General features: G+C 35.7%; 1 protein-coding gene across 19 annotated transcripts in view; it reads left to right on the top strand.

Annotated features, from left to right (window-relative positions):
- NRXN1 (neurexin 1) overlaps positions 1-25,024 on the top strand; it is a 1,137,515-nt gene that overhangs the window by 411,673 nt on the left and 700,818 nt on the right. For all 19 annotated transcript variants that reach the window (XM_060116684.1, XM_060116683.1, XM_060116682.1 and 16 more), the window contains one exon: positions 24,921-25,024. This exon is cut by the window's right edge and continues 198 nt beyond it. In XM_060116684.1, coding sequence (XP_059972667.1) covers positions 24,921-25,024 — 104 coding nt within the window. The remainder of the gene's footprint in view (positions 1-24,920) is intronic.

Genomic DNA, 25,024 nt, shown 5'->3' with positions numbered 1-25,024 from the left:
TGAATCCATTTTCCTCTGATTGCACTTAATCTTCCTAGAAATCAAGTAATGCAATATGTATTTCTAGTCCCATTTGACATGATTTAAGATATTTAAATAACTTAGCCAAAGTCACAATGTCATTGGCTGAAGCAGAAGCAGATACCCCCTTCCCCAAGGAGAGACTGACACAATAAGAAGCAAAACCAATCAATCACATAAATGAGCAGATTTCTGTAAACAGAAGTCTCATTTGACTATCTCACCTTAAAATCCAGGGTTCCTCATTTGTATCTGCCTCTATGAAGTTTTAGGAGTCATAGAATATTTTCTGCAAGGAGAAGAAGCCAAACTGTAATCTGGAAGCATTTCTATGTTAGTTTTAGTAAATACCTAAAGAAATTTCAGAAGTAAAGGATCTGGCATATTCAGAAATTAATTGTGATTTCTTTGTGTGTGTACCTAATTTTGTATTTTCCTTGAAAGAAGACCCCCCAGTTCATATACAATTCAAACTATCCAAAATTTGAATACACTTCTAACTATAGTTCATCAGTCCTCTAGGTTGATAAAGGAAAACTAAAGAGTTTCAGACAGAATGGGTGTTAAATTAAGCTGAACACATTGCTAGGCAAATCAGGGAAAACCTGACCCAGCTCAGAGGTATTGGGATCTGAGGGAGAGGACCTTCAGATTAACTGACAAGGAAATCTCAGAGCCCGTGAGTTGTGAGGATTTACGTGGATATACATTTGTACAAGAGCGAGCGGCCCCTGAGAAGATGGTCTCAGCAACCCAAGGCAAAGGTGGCTTACAAAGTTGAGGGCCCAAGATTCTGTAAGGAAAGTGGATTGTTCCTTTAAACAAGCCCTTGGCTTCTCAGTCCAGCATGCTGGGTTACAGTGGAAATGAGTAGGGGTGAAGCAGACTGTTTGCTGAACCCAAGTCCCTGGGGCGTTTTCATGAGCTTCATTGATCCATTGAGTCAGTTGCTTAGGTGCACACATAGTACACTTGAGTTGCAGACCATAAAGGATTGTAAATCTCCATCAGGCTATCTTTCTGGTATTTCTGGTGACTTTTAGAAGTGTTTGCTCAGGTGCTGTCTTTTGAGGCCCTGACTACATGCTATGTTGCAGTCTCTCACACCCTACAAATCAGGGTCCTACAGAGGAAAAGCTCAGGACAAATTATCTTGATCAGTGTGATAGCCAAAGTGAATTCCATTTGATAGAGGAGGATGCTCACAAACACATTATCTACTCTGTTTTAAATTTTGTCAGCCTGGGCAAAAACATGACTCCGAAATAGATATCTGCTAAGGGATTTTCCCTGACAAAAGAGCAATGGAAAATACTTTCCACTAATGATATCATCTGTAGCTTCTCAGCATTTCCAACTGTTAAACACTGTTAAAAAAAAAAAAAAAAGAAATACAGTGTTGTGAAAAAGAAGAGGGTCTCTGTAGGAGGTTTTGTATTATGTCATTGTTGGCAATTGAGTCTCTGCAGAACCCAATATGGTTTGGCATCTCTTTGGCTTGACTCGTAAAAGGGAGCTATTTATGTAGAATAATTTATGCACATGGCAAAATGAGTGTAAATTACTCATTTAATATTAACTTTTTTCTGGTTATGAAAAGTGCTCATTATAGAAAATTTGGAAGATTAAAAAAAAGATTTAAAGAAGAAAAACCCACACTTTTATACAACACAGAAATAGCCACATTCTAATACACATATACATTATAATTCTAAGCATACAATTTATAATACAATTTGTTTGTCTTTATTTCGTTTAGTTTTATGTGAAGGGTATCTTCATCATTAGAACATGAGAGCATGATTTCTAATGATGCAAAATATTCCACCCTAATGTTCTTTCATTATTTGTTTTCCAATAATTGAATATTTTAATTGTTTACAAATTTTCCTGATTTTTAAGTCTATAATGGACATCTAGTATACAAACTTTTGTTCATGTTTCTGATGTTTTTCCTTAGTTGTGTTATCTAGGAGCACAATTATTAGGACAAGGGCAGAACTTTTCTTTGAGTCTTTAAATAAATCGTCGATTCATATTCCCCATAGTTTATACCACTTTGCATTTCCACGAGTTAGTTAGATATGAAGTGCTTATTTTATTACACCCAACCATTATTACATATTATAAGCTAAACACAAAGCCATTTCTATTTTGTTTTTCCATGCATTTCTTTGAATATTTATAAGGTTGCATAATTTTTCATAGATTTATTGATCATAAATTTTCAATTTTGTGGATTGTTTATTCATGTTCTTTACCTATGTTTCTGTTGGAGGGCTAAGGATTTTTTCTGAACTGGTTGTAACAATCTTAAAAACGTTATACCTTACACGTGTATTCTGAACACCTAGAACAAGACGTGAAGATCTCAAAACTGGCTAATAAATGAAATAATATATATTTTTTCCCCTGGATTACTATCTACAAGTGTCAACTTTTTATCTTCTTCAGGACAATCTCCAGAGAATGACCTAAGCAAACATGTCTAAAACTGAGAAGTGTTTGGTAAATATGACTTGTTTAGCAAGTAATTGTTTGAGAAGACTTCCCATTGCATAGATATTCTATAGAGAAATATTAAAACAAGGTGCCCAGATTGAATAATGTTCTCTCAAAGAAGGTAATGCTTGAACTTGAATTGGTTTTTTACATCTTCATTAGAAATTTTCGTTTGATAAAAATATTCTATATTCACATCTATATTCTTTCTACCTTCCTACCTCCCTCCTGCCCTCTTCCTCCTCTTCTCCTCAAGAATCATATGCAATTGAATAAAAAATCGTATAATAAAGGGTATAAAATATAGAAGAGGTCAGAGGAGGGATGGCTCAAATAAGGAAGGATTCTTGCAGTAGGACTTGAAGTGAGTCTAGAAATATGTGGCTAGTGGAACAGGTCAGAGAGGAAAAAGAAAAGTATAGAGTCAGAATCAATTATGGCATTTGAAGAATCATAAGAAAACTGAATTTTTCATAGTTGAATAATTGAACCTAGATTGTGTCACTAGTGTGAAAATAGATGGGTGAGGTTTGGCTTCCTTTTGTCCTCCCCTAGAAAGATCTCAGATCTGCATCCAAAGAGCTGATTCTCCTCAGTTTGATCTCTCATATCACAGTGTGCTTATGAAATTTGGAAAGCCATCTAAGGAATTTCAAACATTCTGAATACAAAATACCTTTTTTTACTAGCCAGGAGTCACCCTCATCACTAAACAAACTGGCCAATTTTAGACTATTTCCTGATTTGACTTGTTACTGATGCAGCATCTGGCAGGAACACAGTGCTGCTAGTTGCAGGAAAGTGCAGGAAAGTTCCAAGGACTCCAGCTGGCTAACTTCAGTGTGAGAAGAAAGTCTGCCATCAAAATAGCTGCCCTCCACCTGTTTTGTCCTGATTCTTTTCTAGTACATCTTCACTCTTATAGTTTCTAGAATTTGACAAGATCTTCTGGCCTCAGAACTTTCTAGATATCTCCGTAGACACCTAGAATGTTCCTTTCCATTTCTACCTGCTTTAACTCATACTCTTTCATCAGCTCCCAGCAACTGAAGTGTTCCTTTTAAGGGGATCCCTTCCTAAGTGCCAGTTGAGTATCTGCCTTCAAGGCACATTTTGGTTTTCCTTCCTTGGTGGCACTTTGAACAAATATAATTGAATGACTTGTTTAATGTGTGATAAGGACCTGTTTCCCCTCCTTAGATAGACATGTAAATAAAAATCATTCCTGATCTCACATTCAAGCAGTAGCTTTCTTTAGCTCTATAATCAAATTTGATTTTTAATTTTAAACCCAGTAAAGCTTAAAAGGATCATAGATAATAATGACAGAAAGTTCCATTTATATTTTAAAATAGCTTATTTGGTTAGTTTTTAGTTCTTGTACTCATGTGCAAATTGCAACTTAAGTAATTATAAGCAATTCAGTCAACACAAGGTTATTGAGTGCCTCCTAGGTTCTGGGCACTGTCCCAATCCCTGAGATCCAGTGGTAGACAGCCATCATGACAACAACAAAGTCTCCTGCCCTCGTGGAGCTCACACTTTAGTGGGACATGTGGAAATAAATAAATAAATACATAATACATAACTGAGGTAGTGATAAATGCTGTACAGAAAGAAAAATAAAGTCCAGTAAAGAAAAAGATGCAGGTGCTATTAATTCCAGAGGAAGTGCCTTGTTATTATTATTTTTTAATATTTTGAAATTTTATTAGTTTCCATTCAGTAAATTAAAAGGGAACTTTTTAGGAAAATTTAAAAACACATCAGATTCATAAAATATATTATTTCAAAGTTATAAAATGAATACATGTTCTTTGTAAAAAGTCAAACAGTAGGTAGGGTAAAAATTGAAGGTGCCCCCTCATAATTCTTGTATTTATTTTTTCTTAGAAATGAAGATTAGAGACACTTTTCTATATAGCTTATAGAAAAACACTGCTTTCTGGGATGTGGCTTTGAATGTTTATTTGGGGTCACATTTGGAATATACCTGTATTTGACATGTTATTTTCAACATCAAAAGAAGTTTATGTAGCTATGCTTTTATAAAGAAAAATTTATATTTAGCAAACCTATAAATGCTCTCCAGCATCCTGAATTGGATTAAATTGCAACACTTTCATTTTCTGAGTTAATGTGTTAAGTGCTGGACCTCAGTAGTGAAATTGTAAGAGGAAGGTGACTATTTGCACTTTCAATGTAATTTTATGTCCCTCAGGGTTGTTATTGGTGAGTAATAATGAAAGAATTATTTTCCTTCAACCTGGAGGATAGACTAAATGAAGAATCGGACTTAGAGTAAAGAATGTCCTCCAGTGAGCTGGTAGAAGAGAATTTTATTCCATCCCATAAGTTTGTGAGACTAAAATTGATGTCCATCTGTCAGGATAGTTTAGTCCTTACTTTCTGACTGTAGGGTCATGGGGGTTAGCCATGCGGGGGCTGCTCGTCTGTTTCCAGTTAAACCATTGTTGTTATTGTTGTCATTATCACTTTTGATAGTCTCTTATGGAATTTATAGGAGTTATTCCTTTCCATAAGGTAGAATTTTAAAATAGTATGGCTTGCTAGCTGTAAACATACATATATAAATCTAGTGAAAAAAATCCTTTTTTTATATCTGAACGAGTAATATAAAGAATAAATATCTTTCTTACCAGTTCAGTTACTTAGCAAAATCAGGATAGAAGGCTAAAGAGGCAAGGCAAAAATATTGATGGGATTCTCTCTCAAATCATTGTGTATATCAAATTAAAGTAGATGTTTAAATCATTAGGGTTTTTACCTGCATGAAGATTTTAGGAATATGAAAAGCTTATCCAAATGTTGCAAAATACTGGCCTTGTGTCAGACTTACATAAAAAAAAATAAGTCTTTCCTGAAGGATACAAAATAGGGCCCAAATAATTGGAAAAACAAACCATGTGTTCCTGGATCAGATGATTTAAGCTTTAAATTAAATGATAGATTTAGGGCAATTTAACTCATAATCTCAATTTGGGGAGAGGGGTTGGGGACTTGACAAACTGATTCTAAAGCTAATGTGCAAACATAAACAGCTAAATTTTTTTTGAGAAAGATAATAATTTGGGTAGGTTACCAACTTAATATTAAAAGGTACTGTGAAATGACTATAAGTAAAGCAGTTTTGTTCTGGCATAGAAACAGACAAACAGGTATATAGAGAAAAATAGTGTCTAGAAATAGATCAGGTATTTATGGAGTTTAGTGTATGATAATGTGGTGTTCAAAAACTGTGAGGAAAGAATGTAGTACTTAATAGACAGTGTTGAAAGAACTGATTATACATGTGGGAAATAAAGTAAAATTAGGTTCCACCCATGTATCATTCATATAAAAAACCATAAAGTGATTGCATGTTATAGAAATACTAGAAGAAAAGAGAGGAAAGTATCTTTATCATTTGGGGAGTAGGATATGTTTTCTTAATCAAGAAATAAAAGCAGCTTGTCATGATGTAAAACTCTGATGGAAATGATTTTATAAGATTAAAGAGCAAACAAAGAAAACTTGTGTACCAGGAAAACTGAATGACATTTGTAGCCAGACACTATGCTAATAATTTTATAAGCATCAATTCATTAACCTCTGGGTAAATATAACTTTTACCCACATTTTAAATAGGAGAAATTGGAAAATTATAATGTTTAAGCAACTTGCCCCCAATCACAAAGCTAATAAGTGATGGAGTGGTAGTTTGGGCTCTTAACCACATCACTGGGAACAAAGTCAAAAGAAAATGTATTTAGGCACTGTATTCATTTGCATTTAAATTTATTCTACCAGAAAAGTTGGCATTCACACAGGATATTTAACGAATACCTTGGACTATTATTTCTTCTATGTTCAATACAGTAGTTTTAAAGAATCTAAAGTCTCTTCATAATATCCTTTAATCATGTTGAATGCAACTTACTAGTTATATCTTACAATTAAATAGAATATAACTTTGCTTTACTTCTTTGAATCGTTAAACCAATATCCTCCTTGGCAGATAGTGCAAAGTAAACCCTTCTTACATGAAGTCTTTTTCCTCACAAATGCTTGTCTGTTTGATAGGAAATAAGAATAAAAATATCTAGTGATGGACCATCCATCTGTCTCGTCCCTCCTCCCAAACTAAACCTGAATAGCTTTCCAGAGCTCTCCTTATTTTTACATTGAAGTCATTACCTTGATTTTAGATAGACTGCATTTTTCAAAACTTTAATATTCATGACAAAAGTATGAAGTGCAACTATTGTCCCTAAGTCTGTGCCAATCAGTAATTCACAATTCATTCTCAGCTGCATATTCCTGATAAAAATGTCAGGAATATTTCTTTCCTTTATCAAAGCCTTTTATAATTCAGGCTTAACCAAACTCTCTCACATCATTTGCCTTTCTTCTTCTTCATGCCATCTTAATTCTAGTCAAATTTCATTAATTGTTTGACTTCTCACCTCAAAACGGTCACTCATTTCATTCCCTCACCTGGAGTGCTGTTCCCCAAATTCCCTAAATTTCAAATGTGTCATCCTTCAAGATGTCATCCAGGTTTTACCTTCTCTAAGAAATGTATCTCAACACTTTGGAAATAATCTCTTCTTTTGAATTTCCCTGACCTCTTATATGCCTTGTGTCCTCTTTGCATTTTGAACATCTTATAAGATAGATATCTGTCTAATTCAATGTTGTTTCCCTCAAAGTAATTAATATAGTGCCTCATACATAGTAGGTCTTTAATATGTTTCTTTAATCAATGACTTAATTCCTTGGGGCTTCCATGATTTATTTTGCAAACACATTCTAAAATGCTGCTTAAGACTTAAGGCTTTGAAATGCGTCAATTAAAAAAATCTATTCCCTCTGGAAACTTTACTTAGTCCTTTATATATGTACATATGGATCTTGATTCATGGAAACATCTCTTTGAAAATCTTTGGGATTGCATACATATACATGAATATATATGTATAAAGAGGGAATGTGGTTTTCAGAGAGCAGAAGAGACAGCATTAAGAAGGGGACAGACAGATGCAGGAACTCAGCGGCTGTCAGGATGGTCTCTGCAGGCAACACCTGCAGCAGCATGCAAAAGTGCTTTGAAGGCTTGGAGTGGTTATTCTGCTGAATAACTGAATATCCACAGAGCCAAGGTCCGTGACCTTGAGCCCAGCAGATCTTTTCTGCTGAATATGATCTTATTCCAAGTGAAGTCAAATTATTCTTCCCAGTCGCCAAGAAAACCTCAAAGCTTTCAAATCACTTTGCCCTAAGAGATGCCTCAAATCTGCGAGGGCAGCCCACAGGATGCAAGGACCACAGAATGCACTTGAATTGTTTGGAAGCATAAAACTTTCCATTTTGTATGGAATTCTGATGCATCTAGGTTGTATGCCAAGTATAAAAAGGACTTTGACCTGAAGTAGGAAAGGCCGAAGGGCTGCCTCTGTGCCCTCCTTGAATCTGAGCTAGAAGAATAAAGGATTTGATTTAGTGGAAAGAATCTCAAGGCCTGCCAGAGCCACGGACATTCCATCTTGACCCATCTGCCCACTCTTCCATTTTCTCTTTTCAGCATTCAGAGAGTGTGCTTTTTAATTAGTCAAACAAGCAACAGCAAATGAAGGAAATGGGGAAAAAACTCTTTGTCTTCAAATTGAAATACATGTAAAGAAAACACAAGCAGAAATTTATTAAAAGGCTTTTGTGAGGAGGCTTTTAGTCAACATTTGACTTGGTTAAAATCCCGAGCCAATTGTTTATTATGGCACAGCAGCAAGGGAAGCAAAAATGAGGTTTTTGTGCATTTGTCTATTAGAAGAAGGAAGAGGAGCTTAGGCACTTAAAATTTCAGCCTGTGGTGTACAGAGGTATCAACCTGTTAAAGAAAGACAGGCCTGTCAAGGAGAGGTCGCTGATGGAGGGGTGTCAGCTCTTGTTAACTATTTCAGGACTAGCTCTTGTGTTGCGTCTTTCTTTATCTATTTTAATCCCAGTTCTTTCTTCCATGACTTTCTCCTTAGAGTAGAACATCCTCGTTTTTAACGTCCACGGTGGGATATTTAGCTTCCATAAGCTTTTCATCAGCTTCAGGTTTAATTCTGACCAGCAAATAAAGAGCACTGTTCAAGACAGAATGTTTGCCTTCTTTGAATGTTTCCATTGAATTTTGCCAGAAATACTTAAACCTTATATATTTTGTATAATGAGAGTTTTGGAGATTGGCTAAAATTTTTAATTAAAAAAACTGAAAACAATTGAATTCAGCTCATTGGGGGTTTCTGTGTGCTTGGGCAAATGTGATTGCCTGAATTGGCAGCAAGGTACAACTCTAGATTGCTTCTTAGATGATTTTCCTTCAGGAAGGAAATGTATAAAATCAGCATCTGAATGGGTTGAAGATTCATGCATGTGGTTTTATGTAAAGATTGGCCCTTATAAAGAAAACTGTGACTTAAAATCAGATGCTTTCAAAGGTCTGTCTAATAACGTACATCAAAGGGGAGAGAGGAAATGTACTTTTTTTTTAATTTTACAAATTTAATCAGTTATACATATACATATGTTCCCATATCCCCTCCCTTTTGCGTCTCCCTCCCACCCTCCCTATCCCACCCCTCCAGGTGGTCACAAAGAACCGAGCTGATCTCCCTGTGCTATGCGGCTGCTTCCCACTAGCTATCTACCTTACGTTTGGTAGTGTATATATGTCCATGCCGCTCTTTCACTTTGTCACAGCTTACCCTTCCCCCTCCCCATATCCTCAAGTCCATGCTCTAGTAGTTCTGTGTCTTTATTCCTGTCTTACCCCTATGTTCTTCATGACATTTTTTTTTCTTAAATTCCATATATATGTGTCAGCATACAGTATTTGTCTTTCTCTTTCTGACTTACTTCACTCTGTATGACAGACTCTAGGTCCATCCACCTCATTACAAATAGCTCAATTTCATTTCTTTTTATGGCTGAGTAATATTCCATTGTATATATGTGCCACATCTTCTTTCCCATTCATCCGATGATGGACACTTAGGTTGTTTCCATCTCCGGGCTATTGTAAATAGGGCTGCTATGAACATTTTGGTACATGTCTCTTTTTGAATTATGGTTTTCTCAGGGTATATGCCCAGTAGTGGGATTGCTGGGTCATATGGTAGTTCTATTTGTAGTTTTTTAAGGAACCTCCATACCGTTCTCCATAGTGGCTGTACCAATTCACATTCCCACCAGCAGTGCAAGAGTGTTCCCTTTTTTCCACACCCTCTCCAGCATTTATTGTTTCTAGATTTTTTGATGATGGCCATTCTGACTGGTGTGAGATGATATCTCATTGTAGTTTTGATTTGCAAGGAAATGCACTTTGTTCCCATTTTATGAGATAAAATATGCCGACTGCTTATTAATTACTCAAACAATATGCAAATGTAAAGCAATACTATACACAGGCAGGTCATGCCTGAAGTGTATAGCTTAAAGAGCTGTAACATTTTGTCACATTATTATTATTATTATTTTTTTTTAATTTAATTTTTTTTTTTTTTTTTTGCGGTACGCGGGCCTTTCACTGTTGTGGCCTGTCCCGTTGCAGAGCGCAGGCTCTGGACGTGCAGGCCCAGCGGCCATGGCTCACAGGCCCAGCCACTCCGCGGCACGTGGGATCTTCCCAGACTGGGGCATGAAGCCATGTCCCCTGCATCGGCAGGCGGACTCTTAACCACTGCGCCACCAGGGAAGCCCTGTCACATTATTATAATTAATTAGTACATTTATAGAGGCACAATTGTTACACGTTAAACGTGTAGGTCATATCTTTCTAAACCCTTGATTCTCTACCGTGGCACGTGGCACGTGGCACGTTTGAACCACCTGGGAAACTTCTGAAAGTGTCAATACCCGGGGCAGGGCCTGAGGCATTAATATTTTCCAAGGCTCTTTAGGTGATTTCATTGTGATGCCAAGTTGAGAACTACTATGAATATTAAATATAATATCAGATCACCTCAGCCTGATATACCTAATTATCAGTAATTAGCTTCTTGTCAATATAGTTATGTATATTCAATTTATGTTTATTTTTTATTATAAAATGATACAGATTTTTTCCCACATTATTGGTAATAGTATCAATATAAAATAAAATGCATTGTCTGTTTTTAAGTAGGAATATTTGAACATTTAAGTCAAAGACTTTCATTATAATACTATAAATCAAAATAAACTGCAAAATTAAAATTTTGATGTTGAGAAGCTTAACATAATTAGTGCAAATATGGTAAGGTAGTCAAGATGATTACTTCACTTTGAGATAATAGCCAAGAAAAATAATAGTAATATTAACTGGTGATATGAAAGCTATAAAGCTATAATTTTGCATATTTTGTCTAGGAGATATGAAAGCTAGGTATCTGGGAAAGAGATTAAATTAGGATTGAACATCTTGGTGAAAAAGCTAGACTGTCCTATATTCTTCAAAATGAATATTTTCTTCCCTCTGAAACTGTGAAGGTGTCCATTCAAACCTATCTAAAATAGCATTAGAAATGCAGCAGACTGTAGTAGAAAGAGCATAGGATTCAGTCAGAGATCCAAATTCTAGTCTGAGGTATTCACAAGCTAAGTGTTTTTTGCCAAGTCTCTTAAATTCCCCGGGCCTTAGTTTTCTTATCTGTAAAATGAAAAGGCTGAATTAAATCAGTGTTTTTCGAATTTGAGTGGTGAACCGTTATTTTTATGAAGTCAATTTAGAACAATTCCTAGTTCTATAAAAAAAATAGAAGAGTGCATTGCAAGTACAAAGTCTGTGTACAGTATGTGAATCCTGGGTAACTGGGAAGAAATTTTCAAAAGACCTTGAATTAGAAGATCTCTTTAACGGTTTTATGAATTGTTCATGAGAAAGGCATGTAGTGTGGGGAATGGAGGGGGAGGCAACTTATTTCAAGTATGGGATATAAAATATATCACGTGTTCTTGCCATAGAGTGTCAAGGCCGATGATCTTTAGAAAGAAAAGACTTGTTTCAATAGGATGTTTGGTTTACTCACAACAGGTAGAAAAGGAAAAAAAAAGCATTTATAGCTTGTGAGTGTGGAAATATGTCTTATCCTTGAGATCAGAGAATTCTCAGTGTGAGAAGTGAACAGATGTATTGTGAATTATAGTTACTGATCAAGAGGTGGTATTATTCAGTCTGGCCAGAATGTTCTCTCACCAATCAAATTACTTCCAAACTAGAAAATGAGAATGTGCTCTGCTTTTCGATTGCTTTGTTTATATTTCATCTATTTTATTGTATATTTTGTGCTGTTTGTTGGGAAGTGGGTTCTTTTCATGGAGAGTAAGGGAAGGGGGGAAGGCCCAGTATTTTACAAGAAACATTGAATTTCAAGCTTAACTGGTTACTGGAAATAACTAGGAAGTAAAAAATAATTAAAAAAAGTATCAGGAGCACTACTCCAGTCTTTTGAAAGTAGGACTTAAGGGAATGGGTGCTAGAAATGTGCTTTTATTTCTTCTTTTTTATTGAGGTGGAGTTGATGTACAATATTATATGTTTCAGGCATACAACATAGTGATACACAATTTTTAAAGGTTATATTGCATTTATAGTTATTATAGAATATTGGCTATATTCCCTGTGTTGTACAATACTTTTTAACGGTTTCTTTCCCAGGTGATTCTGATGACCAGCCCTGTTTGGGATCAACTGGTCTAGAGACTCAGCTTCTCATCTCAGCTTCACCGGTGCCTAGCTATAGATGCCAGAGAAAATCTCATAACCTTTAAAGGTCTCCTTTTTCCAGTTCTAAAATTTACATTTATGTGATTCACTGAGATTTCTGATAAAGTTTCACAGCTAAAAGAAAGTTAACCACAAATCAGCCAATGTCCATTTTTTTTAAAATTGGAACTTGAGACATAAGTTTATATTTAGTGTTCTAAAAAGGAAATTGTAATAATTTCTACACGCTGGGAAGGGTTCTCTTTTAATATTAGATCCCAGTACCGACTTGATGACAATGTCAAGTGTTAATCAATGAGTAGGCTGTCCTCTTATGTGATTCCCCCATATGCTCCTGTTTTATAATCCTGCCTGTTTCCCCTACTCCAATCATAAAAGTCTGAACGGGGAGTAAATATTTCTGACCAACACAAACTGAGCTAATCAAATTTCATCCCCTTTGGGGAATTCAGGACTTGAATGAAATTACTTTGAGTCTGGGGTTCGCTGTTGTTGAGTTATACGAGCGATACAACCATATAGGAGACCAAAACTATGAGGAACTTAGATCTTCCCCATGTTCCATCCTTTCCAAGACTTGATGGTTCAGTGATTCCTTCTATTCTGTAAACTACTTCCAAACTCTTTCTGATAAATTCTGTGTGTTTGCCTTAGGCTGGAGCTCTGCTGGTGTTGGGAAGGGAATAAAATCCTAAGGGATCTATTGTACCGAATAACTAACTTCTCTCCTATGTATCTAGAAAGGTGTTAGTTTTGTACCATCCTTGGGAGGCTTGAGAAAATAGTATTCAAAGCAGATGAGAAACCTGGTTTGAAAAATGCTGAGCTAGACAATGTTGATTTATGATGGTTTCAATACAGCTATGACAGATGGGATGTGGGGAGGTTATGGAAGAATCAGTATGTAATTAATAATAATGATAATAATTCCATAATCATTATATTACTGATCCTTATTTTAAAAAAATCTGAAGGTGTGGCATGACAGCATGACTGTAGCCATTGTACTGAAGTAAGCTCAGACTCAGCTACATTTACTTGCCCATGGTCACGTAGCACCAACCATTAAGTGGGGGAACTGAACTCAGGGTTCCTAATTCCAAACTAAGGGTTCTATCCATAGGAAAACACTAGTCATTATTGATTTATCCTTTCATACATTCATTAGAGAAATATACATGCTCCCAAATTAATTCATATAAACATATAGTAAGTAATATCAGCTTTCTCTTCAAATGTTTTATTATTCTAAGAATTTCATTTATATGGAAAAGTACCTTAAATTTGGGAGAAAAAAATTCATTACATTCTTTTAACACCCCAGCATATATTGGACCAAAAAGTCTATTGAAGGTTCTCTTCCGGACTAAGGAAGAAAAGTGATCAGAATAGAAAGTTTATTTCTGATACAGTGTGAACAGAACACCTTCCATGTTGCTTTGTTTTTCTTAAATTTTAAGTCCTTACAGTATAAGAGGAAAGGTAGATCTAGAAGCTCGGGGAGACAGAGGTTGCTATGGAAAGTTCCTTGTAAAAGCAGCAGCCTGCTTTTTCAGAAACCTTTAAAGACACTTTAACTCTAGCATGTTGTGTGATTTTGACAGCAGGAAAGCAGTAGAGTTTGGCACAGGGTTGAGCCTCAGTAAATGTTTATTGAGTGAATCAATGAAACAGTGGCTCAATGAATCAAGAATGTTATAGGGACATAAAATTTTAGAATTGAAAGAAACACTGGAGATCACTTAGTCCAGCTATGTCAGTTTGCCAGGGAAGAAAATATGGCCCAGTGAGGCTAAGTGGAGTGGCCAAGGGCAGAGAGCTGAAAAGTGGCTGAGTGGAAACCAGCCCTTAACTCTCCTGATCCTTAGTGCGATGCTTTTTTCCCTTAGAGAATGAAAAATAAAAATAACACAAAAACCTCATGAAATCATTTTGCAAGTCATCAAGGTATAAACCTCTTCAAAAGGGTAAACCATCAATAAAGAGACATATTTTTCCTTCCTTTATGCTATTTGTAATACCTCCATCTCTTTCTTACTCCATGAACCTGAATTAACCAAAAATTTCCTAGAATTAGGGTGCTGGGCATAATGATATTCTGGTTATTAAAGGATTAGGTAAAAAGCTGATTTTTTAAAACTGCTGGACAGTCCTTTAAAATATGGTAGTTAGTTTAATAATAACAATAATAATAACCAACAGTTGATTGCCCACCATATGCCAGGTATTTTTTTATGTTCACAGCAGCATGCTGAGGATACATTTTTCTCATAGAATTGTTAACTAAAGACCCCTGAAACAGAATTTAAGTAACTTCCACTATAAAGAAAATCTCTAAAAACAGGCCAGTTATCTTCCTCAGCACTTACTAGAAGACAGCAAGACTGATCTTTTGACCCCTCCTGATTACTCCCTACCTGCCACCTTCCTTATCTACCTAAGCACTGGAGATGGGTGAGTGGGGCAGAAGAGTCAGTAGGTCATAGACCCCATGAAAATGTATTGTCCAAGGAGAAATGTGCTTCCTTTACCCAAGGTAATCGGGAGAACAGACTACTATAGAAGCGTGTGCAGTGCCTGTGTATGCCTGCAAAAGAGGAATGTCTGCATTCTGCATTCCTTACACATGACAGTGTCTGCATCAAATGTGCTGACCTGCCTCGTGCCTTTCTGAGGAGAGAAGGGACTGGTACAGTGGACAGAGACCAAGGAGTATAACCTATACTCTCAACATCTGGTATAGCCAGGATGCCTAAGATTCTATGGGTCATGCAGACACTCCACTTTAGTCTGGGGCTTGAGCCATCTGACCAGTATCACTCACAAGAAGGCCACTTGCTGGGCTGCTAGGCCAGGGGATCACAGTAGCCAGATGCAGTGTGTTGGAACCAGAGGATGAAGCAGGTTGTGCCAGATGGATCTCTCTATCTCCACCACCCCACCCCTTAAATTATGTTTGGAAAATGCAGTGGGGAGGCCCTACAGAGCACTTAGGAATCTACCATTTGGAAGGCATCAGAGGTCAGTGAGGGTGAACCAAAGAAGCAGGTACAGCCAACAGAAAGAGACTATAAGCATGGCCACTGTCCTATTCTCTTCCTATCATTGACTCCATCCCAATAAAATGGAAGGGCCAGGTTTTAAAGCAGGTGGTAAGATGTCTGTGGTCATACCACATCCTCCCCTCCTTCCTCAAATCAGACTATGAATTGAAGGCTGAAATTTACATCAAATCTTAGGTGAGAGTTATAAATTAGCCTGAGTTTTTAATAACCAAAAGCCCCAAAATTTAATAATTCTGCCCAAGATGTTGTGAAGAGATGGGGACAGGAAGTGACAGTGCATGCATGTTTACAATCAGTGACTGAAGAAATATAATGAATACATAAATACTCTTTCATGTTTATATGCCATGAATATATCCCATGGATTTTGACTCTAAAAAACTTATTGCACATACCTTTTATTACTTAATCCTCACAACCAACCTGTCATATAGCTCCTAGTGTTATTGCCTCCATTCGCTGATGAGAAAACAAATTTTTTAAGACAACTGATTATTTATTTAAGTACTCACAATATGAGAATGGGGTTGAAACCTGAAGCAGGTTGAGCCAGATGAATCTCTCTATCTCCACCACTCCACCCCTTAAATTACGTTTGGAAAATGCAGTGAGGAGGCCCTACAGAGCACTTAGGAATCTACCATTTGGAAGGCATCAGAGGTCAGTGAGGGTGAACCAAAGAAGCAGGTACAACCAACAGAAAGAGACTGTAAGCATGGCCACTGTCCTGTTCTCTTCCTGTCATTGACTCCATCCCAATAAAATGGAAGGGCCAAGTGTATATGACTCTATAGCCCTCATTCCTATGGTCTATCACTTTATAACTGTTAGTCTCATTGCTAGCACTTTCATGCATATCCAGAATCCAAACTCCACACAGAAGCCAGACTTAACTTTTAAAAATGTAAATCAGAACTTGTCACTCTCCAGCCTCAATACTCCAATGGCTTCCCATTGTACATAGAATAAAAGACGCAGACATAGAGAATGGACTTGAGGACACAGGGAGGGGGAATGGAAAGCTCGAACGAAGTGAGAGAGTGGCATGGACTTATATGTACATGGAATAAAAGAGAAAAGTTTGACCAAGATGATGCCTGAATGAATTATTAATCTCCCTCTCAACTCCAGTTTGAGGACTGCTAGGTGCTTTACATGTGTGACTTTTGGATTCAATATTCTTTGCCTTAAGATCAAAGACATACCATGGGTTTCCAGCATCCCTTCTCTTCCCCTAGTGCAAAGTGTGGTACTCTAAAATCCAAGTGTTCTTAGTTTATACTGATCTTAGTATAAATGAGGATTGTTTATAAATACAGGATATCTATAAATCTGCTATAAATATCATTGTCTTCCTATAATTATATATATAATAGTATATTTGCTATATACACATATATATAATTTATTTATTAGGTAATCATTGATTGACCCCAAAGGAATAATAAGTTCATATAGAGATTCTTTGCAAAGCCTAAATTCACCAAGCTATGTTTTTACTTTGATTGTGTCACTGGTATCCTCCAGGTTAAAAGATGCTAGAGTCTAGTTGTCATAGATTCAACTGTGGGAGTTGAGCTGGAGGTGGGCCCAGAAATTGCGATATTGCACACCTGGTGAATGTTTGTTTATGACTTTCCCTGTGTGTCATATCATCTGTGCAGAACTGAATGGTCATCAGCCGAGTTGGGCATGGAGTGGCCTGTTTGGTTCCCAGCACCTGCAGTTATTGAAAGAAATGCAAATCAGTTGCACAATAGGATTGGAAAATTGTCATAGAGTGTTGGGCTGTGTCCTATTTTTTTTTTAATATGTTCAAGTTTAAGCTGCATTTAATTTTTGGTTATGAATTAGAGGCTCATTTCCTGGCAATATATAGGAAATAAGGAAGAACATGAGGTTGGAATAAAGAGGGCAAGAGTTATACATATTTTGATTCTACTCCAATTTGTTATGTGACCACAGTTTTATCTGTTGAGGCCTCACTCTCTTCATCTAATAAATTAGAGCATTGTGCCAAATAATGACCTCACATATATCGTCATTAAGAGTGTGCCTATTTTTGGGGTTATCTGATGGATTCTTGGCAACTTATTTCTGGATTGGTTGCCTTGAGGTGTATCTAAAGTGAAATAAAACCTTGAAGAATGAATATTTTATGAAGCTTGATTTCTTGCTGCAAACAATAGAAGTTAGCCTCAGAATTTCTGTAGGTTGAATCACATTTGGGAATTTTGGAATGATTTACAGCATTGCATCAGGTAGAAAATCCAAGGAAAGAGTGAACTACTCTCCCTTTAAAATAATGCTGTTTTTCCTTATAGTGATCAATTGATTGTTTTAATTTCTAAATTACAAAGGGTTTTGGCAAATAAAACTATGCTATTTTCTGTTACACTGAGGGACTGAGAATTTAACCTGATGTGATTTCAATAGGCAGACTTTCTTTTCCTGTTTTTCTAAACTTGTTTTACCTTTATAGTCAGAGAAAACCAGGCATGTTATTTAATTTTATAATGTAAACTTCTAGTGTGTACTTTTCTTTAGTCAAGGACATTTTCGGCACAATATTCTTGTATATTTGACTACTAGAGCAGTAAAACAAATGAAACAAGTCTCTTACTCAAACGTCGGTTTTTGTTCACTTGTATTTTTTTTCACATGTTGATTTCAGTTTCTGCTTTGTGTTTAACACAGTCTTAGAATATATTTTAAGGTATAGTAAAACCTTATAAACCTGTGTGATTTGGGATTGTGTATATGAAATGCAAGATAATCAAGAACAGTAATGTAGGTCAGGTTCTTGGCTTAGGAAAATGGCCTGACATTCTTCATGTAAGTGAGAATAGTGGGACTTCTCTCTGCCTATAGACATCATTGTCCTTAGGAACTAGGGCCATTCCCTTGCAGATCCTTCACTTAGTAAAGAAGTTCAGTGAAGCTGAAAATTGTGGAAACATAGGGTCAAATTAACGAGACTTTATCCCAAGCATAGGCAATGGGAAGGGGCATTATCCTGAGAATCAATTTCTGTGTGAACTTGGGGAGCCATTTAACCTTTCTTTGTGTAATAGTCCTCTCTCTAAAGTAGAAGTCAGTAATTCTTGCTGTTGAAAAGGATCTGTTTGTTCATTCTTCCATCCAAAGACTGAATACCTTCTGCCATATGCAATTAAGTGTTTCAGTTATGTTTAAGTTCTTTTTTTGATGAGTAATTTGTTTTCTATCAGATTGAATGTTCCACCTTTGGATACCTCTCTTAGAAAGTCTTCATTATATTGAGAATATGTTTTGCCATACCTTTCATGCTTTGATTCTACTTACACCCCTGTTTCCATACAAAATGGAATTACTCTTCTAGGGGACACCCTTCCTGATGTTTCAAGATACTGTCATGTAGCCCCTAAATTTTTTCTTTAGAGGGTTTTTAACACTACCTTATATAATCTAGAAGCCTTTTATCATCTTAGCATATATCCAAACATACTCCAGCTTGTCTAAATAGGAGTGTGATAACAGGCATGAGCTGCCTAGCACTAAAGCACAAGACCGTCCCATCCCTCCTCTAAGAACTTTCATGAATGTAACCCGTGCTTACCTGGGCTTTTTTGAGTGTCTCTATCACACTGTTGATTCATGTTCTAAATCCTCTAAAGATTTGGCTTTGTTTGTTTTATCTGATGTGTCTGGGAAATCTTGTTTCCTATATACTCTTACTTGTTCAGTTGAGTAGTTTTAGACCTGAGAATAGAACTCAGGTTTATTCTCATTAAATTTAACTTTGTCAGAATCAGCTTATCCAGTCAGCATAACAAGAATTTGTACAATTTGGATTTTTTCATTGAAATTTCCTTCAGAAAATTAGATGAGCAAGAACTGTGTATTTTCATCTAAATTATTAGAGGGCTGAAAATTGAATAGGACTAATTCCAATGGCACTCTATTAGATCTCTTCCTCCAATTGTATTGCAACAGAAAGCAAATTAATATAGAGTATTAGAAAAATGCTCCAAGCTTTTGAGCAGTTTATTTTTTAATTGTTTCTCTAATTCTATCATAGCATTTCTATGATGAATAATAGAGACTCCCTTTTGACAATGATCCATTAATCAGCACATTTGGATATGGTCCTTCAAACAATTATAATTATATCCATTGCAGCTTATATACTTTTTCTAAATCCCATGAGGTTGCTCTGGAGAGCAAATGGTATTAAGGGATATTAATATGCATTGAAAAGTTTTTAAATGCTACATAACTGGTATTATTACTATTGCTATTATTTTCATTTTTACTAGTAAAAGTAACATTAATGGGAGTAATCTTGCTTGTATCACCCTATTAATCAGGAAGAAAAGACTTTATCAGGTGAACTTGTTTTGTTCTCAATCATACAGATTATTTAAACTAGTATTTAAATTATTTTTTGAAATATAGTATAAATACTAAGAAGTGCACGTATCATAAGTGTACAGCTATATGATTTTTTGCACTCTGATCACACCCATAGCCAACACCAGATCCAGAACAGAACATTGCTAGCACCCAAAAAGTCCTAACTAGTCCCTGCTTCATATCTACCAAAGGTAGCCATTACCTTGACTTACAACAGTAGAGATTAGTTTTGCTTGTTTAAAAAATTTTTTTATAAATGGAATCATAAGTATGTTCTCTTTTATGTGTGGATTTTTTTTTACTCAGTGTTATTATTCTGAGATTTATCCATATTTTTGCACGTAGTTGTAGATTATATATTCTCATTGTTGTCTAATATTTCACTGTGTAACTATACCCCAATTTATCCATTCTACTATTGATTGGCATTTCAGTGCTGTTCAGTTTGAGGTTATTATGCAGAGTGCTGCTGTAAACATTCTAGTATGTTATTCTGATGATCTTTTTGTCCATTTTGTTGGATGTATTCTTACAAGTGGGGGTTACTGGGTCATAAGGTAGGCAGGTGTTTAGCTTTAAAAGATATTGCTAATTTCAAAAAGCAGTTCTCACCAGCAATACATGAGAGTTCTAGTTGCTCCACATCCTCACTAACACTTTGTGCATTTTGTCTTTTTCATTTTATTCATTGTAGTGGAATGTATTGATATTTTATTGTGGTTTAGTTTGCATTTCTCTGAATACTAATAAAGTTGAACATCTTTCCATATGGATATCCTTTTATCATGGATAAACGTGTCTGTTCCTGTTGGTTTGGCTAGTTTTTTTTTTTTTCCCTGATTGATTTGTATAAGTTCTTTATGTATCCTGGATATAAGAATTTGTTGATATATATGTTGCTGTGAATCTAATTTCTTTTTTATGTTTATTGTTTTAGAACATTCTAGAAATGCACAAGATATTTGGGACTTACATTTTAAAATGGACATAGACCCATTCTTTAGGTGTTCAACAGGAAAGCATAAATAACTCTTCATCATGCTGTTTGGTATTTGCATATGACATAGCACAAAACAATGACAAAGACTGTATGGTAACAAATAATTGGAGGAATTATAGTCCTCTTGAAGAAAATAGAATGACTTATGTGTTCTCACATAGTACACATACTCTTTCTTGAAAAAAAACATAGCAAAAAGATTTCCCCTGCTTAGATTCATGTCTCATTTATGGTCTTTTGAGGAAATGACATATTATACAGCGTGATTTTTTCCAAAACTATGTGGTTGCATTTAATGCAAATTTAAATCATCTAAATTTGATATTAAACAATATAAAAGGAGGGATACATTTTCATTTTTAAGTAATAGGAATATGATGGTGTGAAATGTCATCAATTCTCATTTAACTTCACAGCTTTCCATCTAGTGAACTGCAAACTCTATTTACTATTTTTTTCCTTTGGCTCTGCCACATTATCTGGCAAATAAATCCTTTGTCAAGATTTATTTTGAATAAATCATATTTGGAAAGATGTGAAATCACTTAGATAAAATGCTACATACAGCCTTTTAACTAGATCAGACCTCTTCAAGCCCCCAAACTCTGTTATTTAGTATTTAAGGGTAGTCAGAGGCTGAATTCTAATCCTGCTTCTGTGGTTGGTGCACTTTCTGAATTTGACAGTCATTTAAACTCCATGGGCATCATTTTCTTAACAATGTAAATTAAAAGCTTGGGCTAGAAGAGGGTCTCTAAAACTCCCTTTGGCTCAGAGACCTGTTCTGAGTATTCCTTGGGGATGAAAAGTTTGCAAATATCATTTTCAGATAAGTGAATCTCAGCATATCTGATGTATGTATACAGATATGAACCAGAATTCACTTGGCTCCCTATCATCAAATGATCAGAACAGTGAGAAGAGAGAAATGAATTGAAGGGAATTGGGAATTGTATTTTTATTGACTATGGTAACAATTTTCTAAAGACTGACACCTTTATAATATGTGACGTTCCCATGGGCTAGCATAAGGCCAAATAGTGCTTATTGCCATTGGTCGATTTTCAGCTCATCAGCACTCTCATTAGCATTGGATAAGAATTACTATTTTTCTATAGCTTTTACAAAGCCTGGAGTTTTTCTATCTTTTCATATCATTTTTTGTCAATTTCATGGCTATGAAATAGTTTCTGAATATAATTTGATTTTTCCCTTTCCCTGAAGACTCATAGAATTGAGCATCTTTTTATTTATTCATACAGCATATACCTGTTTTTCTATGAAATTACTATACATTTATTTTGCCCATTTTCCCATCGTTCATCTTTTTTTTTAAATCGAGTTATCAGAATGCTTTGCAAATCCTGTATTGTAGTCCTTTGTAGATTAATATGGTATGAAAATATTTTCTACCAACCTAATTTAGATTCTTACTCTCTTTATGGTATTATTGATGAACCAGGTGTTCTTAATTTTAATGCAGTTGAATTTATCAATATTTTATTAATGATTTTTGTGGCTATTTAATAAATCCTTCCATACTTCGGTATTGTAATTTCTTGTCTTACAAAAATTTTACAGACTTACCTTACTAATTTATATCTTTAGTCCATGGATAATTCATTTTTTGTAAACAAAATGATGTAAAGATCCAGTTTCACTTTATTCATGTAGATAACCAGTTGTCCCAGCACCATTTATTGACTAATCTATACTTTGCTCACTTATTTGCAATGCCTGACTTGATATAAATCATTTTCATATATGCTTAAGATTATTTTTAGTTTAATTATTATCTTTATTCTCCCCCTTTTGTCTATCCTAATGCATTATCTTTATTATCATAATTTTCTAATAATTGTTCATTTTTACACAGGAAAGTTCCTTAATCTTCTTTCTCTGGTGTACCTTAGCTATTTTGGGCTCTTTGTTTTTCTCATAGAACTTGTAGAATCAGCTTTTCGTATTCATTTTAAAAAAATCATTGAGATTTTTACTGGAATTTTATTGAATCTATAGATCTGTTTGTATGTTTAAAATATTGATTTTCCCTGGTACGTATAACCCTGCAATCTTTCTGAAATATCTTAAACCCAACAGTTTTTTTTTTTAAGGTAATTTTGGTCTTTCAGTGTATACAATTATATTTGCTAATATGATGTGGTTTTTTTTCACTTATACTCTTGATAATGCTCATGTGTTTTTCTTGTCGTCCTACATTATCTAGGACTTTAAGCACAGTATGTTGCTAGTGGGCATCTGTGTTCTGTTTCTGATCTTAAAGAGAGTATTCTAGATTTCACAATGAAGTATGACATATGCTATTTGTTTTAGATCATTTATCACATTTATTACATTAGGCAGGCAAGGAGGAAGACATCTACCATTTCTAGTGCCCACCAACTTTGCCAGATGCCTGTACAGCATTATCTCATTATATCCTGAAAGACTGGTATCACTAACCATTTTTAGAAACTGAGATTTTAAAAGATGCATTATTGCCCCCAGTGCAGTTAACAATTGGCCAGCTAGGATCTAAATTCATAGTTTGGCCTGCTTTTTTTTTTTTTCCTAGTATATCAGAAATATTTAGTTGTGCTGGCTCCCAATATCAAGGCACTTGCCATATTGAACTGACCAGGGAAACAAACACCTAAACTGTAAACTTTCAGAGACAAGGATTAGGTCAGTCTTGGTCATGCTGTTATCCCTAAAGACTATCACTGGGCTTAACACTTGGGGGAATTTCAGCCAATATTTTGAGTGTTTGAATGGAAGGTACCCTCTAGTATGGATTGGGCTGTGCTTGATGACTCTGCCTCAGAATGTGGTGGGGTTAGCCTGACCACTAGTCTTCACTAATAGTTTACTAGTAGACAGTGACTCTCCCTCAAGGATTCACTCTCTTGTGAAAGTTCTTAGGTGCTCACTGTCTTACTCAGTGCCATGCCTTGCTTACCTGTAGCTGCTTATGGTACTTTCTGTATCCAGGGAGTCAGATCATTGGGCCTTGATGAGCTGAGACCTTGATTTGAGCTCTGATGCAAAGACATGAGTTATTAGATTATTGAATGACAATAGTCCTGAGGTAAAATCCTATTGCCAGGATAAGAGTGAGACCCCTGTTAGTATATGAACCCTCCAGTGGGCATAGTAGAGATGCTGTATTACCAGGGAAACAGGTTAAGATTCTCTAGTATCACTTATAATTCTATGTTTATAGTTTATCAGAAGCTGAGTCCAAACCATACTGTCTCATTTTTCTTGGTACAATGCCATCATTGCCTAGAAAGTTGAGGGAGCTTTTGGCTTCTACTCTTTTTTTTGGTTAAACTCGTTTAATTAGTGGGAAAAGACTGCTCTTTCCAAATAGCCACATTTCTGTTTGATCTAACATTTTGTGGGATCTACGTTGTTACTCCTAAATGTAGTAAAGACTGAGATATATAGAATATGTTGAGACTTCATTTACATGCTGTTCCCCTGAGGATGTCCTGGATTTCCAGTCTCATAAAAGCCAGCGCTACCATCTGCTTGGTGAGATCAGGGAATGAACCAACGATCCAGCTAATGCCATTAAGCTTTCTATCACTGCGGCCTCCACCCAGGGAGAAAAAATGCCCTTGCTCTATAGGAAATCTATTTACTTCCAGACCAAATTCTATTATTTTTTCTTTGCTTTCCCCTCATCAGATCATCTGTTATGGTTTCTCAGTGGTGGAACTATTTGGCTCTTCACTGAGAAGATCTTTGAATATAAACGCCTCACTGAAAATTAAAATAACGCCTCAGTTGGATGGAGAGAATGTTGTAAACACATTGGAATCCATTGTTGCCAGCAGAGTAGAACCATCCAATATGTATTTATGGTACCTGACTCGTGCCCTCAAGATATCACAGAGCTACTTTCTCTGATCAGAGATCTTGCTGTGATACTTAAAAATGCATTGAATTTTCACGAATGTCAGCTTTAGCTATTGCAGTTGATGGCCCAATAGCTGAGGTTTATTAAAAATATACTGCCACGTTCAGTACTATTTAACTCTTTTTGACAGGGCTCTTGTCATGAATGTTAACTAGACAAAGAGTTAACTTGGGGGCTGATCAGTTATTGTTTCTATGAAGATTTGCTAATTTACATAGTATGTTTCTTTACTTATGCATGTATGTATCTGTTTTCCTCTAGGAAAAGAAGAATACATTGCCACTTTCAAGGGATCTGAATACTTCTGCTACGACTTGTCTCAAAACCCCATTCAAAGCAGCAGCGATGAAATAACTCTGTCCTTT

Source organism: Mesoplodon densirostris, chromosome 14 (genome assembly GCF_025265405.1).
Source record: "Mesoplodon densirostris isolate mMesDen1 chromosome 14, mMesDen1 primary haplotype, whole genome shotgun sequence".
NCBI classification, from domain to species: domain Eukaryota; kingdom Metazoa; phylum Chordata; class Mammalia; order Artiodactyla; family Ziphiidae; genus Mesoplodon; species Mesoplodon densirostris.
The sequence above is the reverse complement of the archived record's forward strand: the minus strand, read 5'-3'. Positions and strand labels throughout refer to the sequence as shown.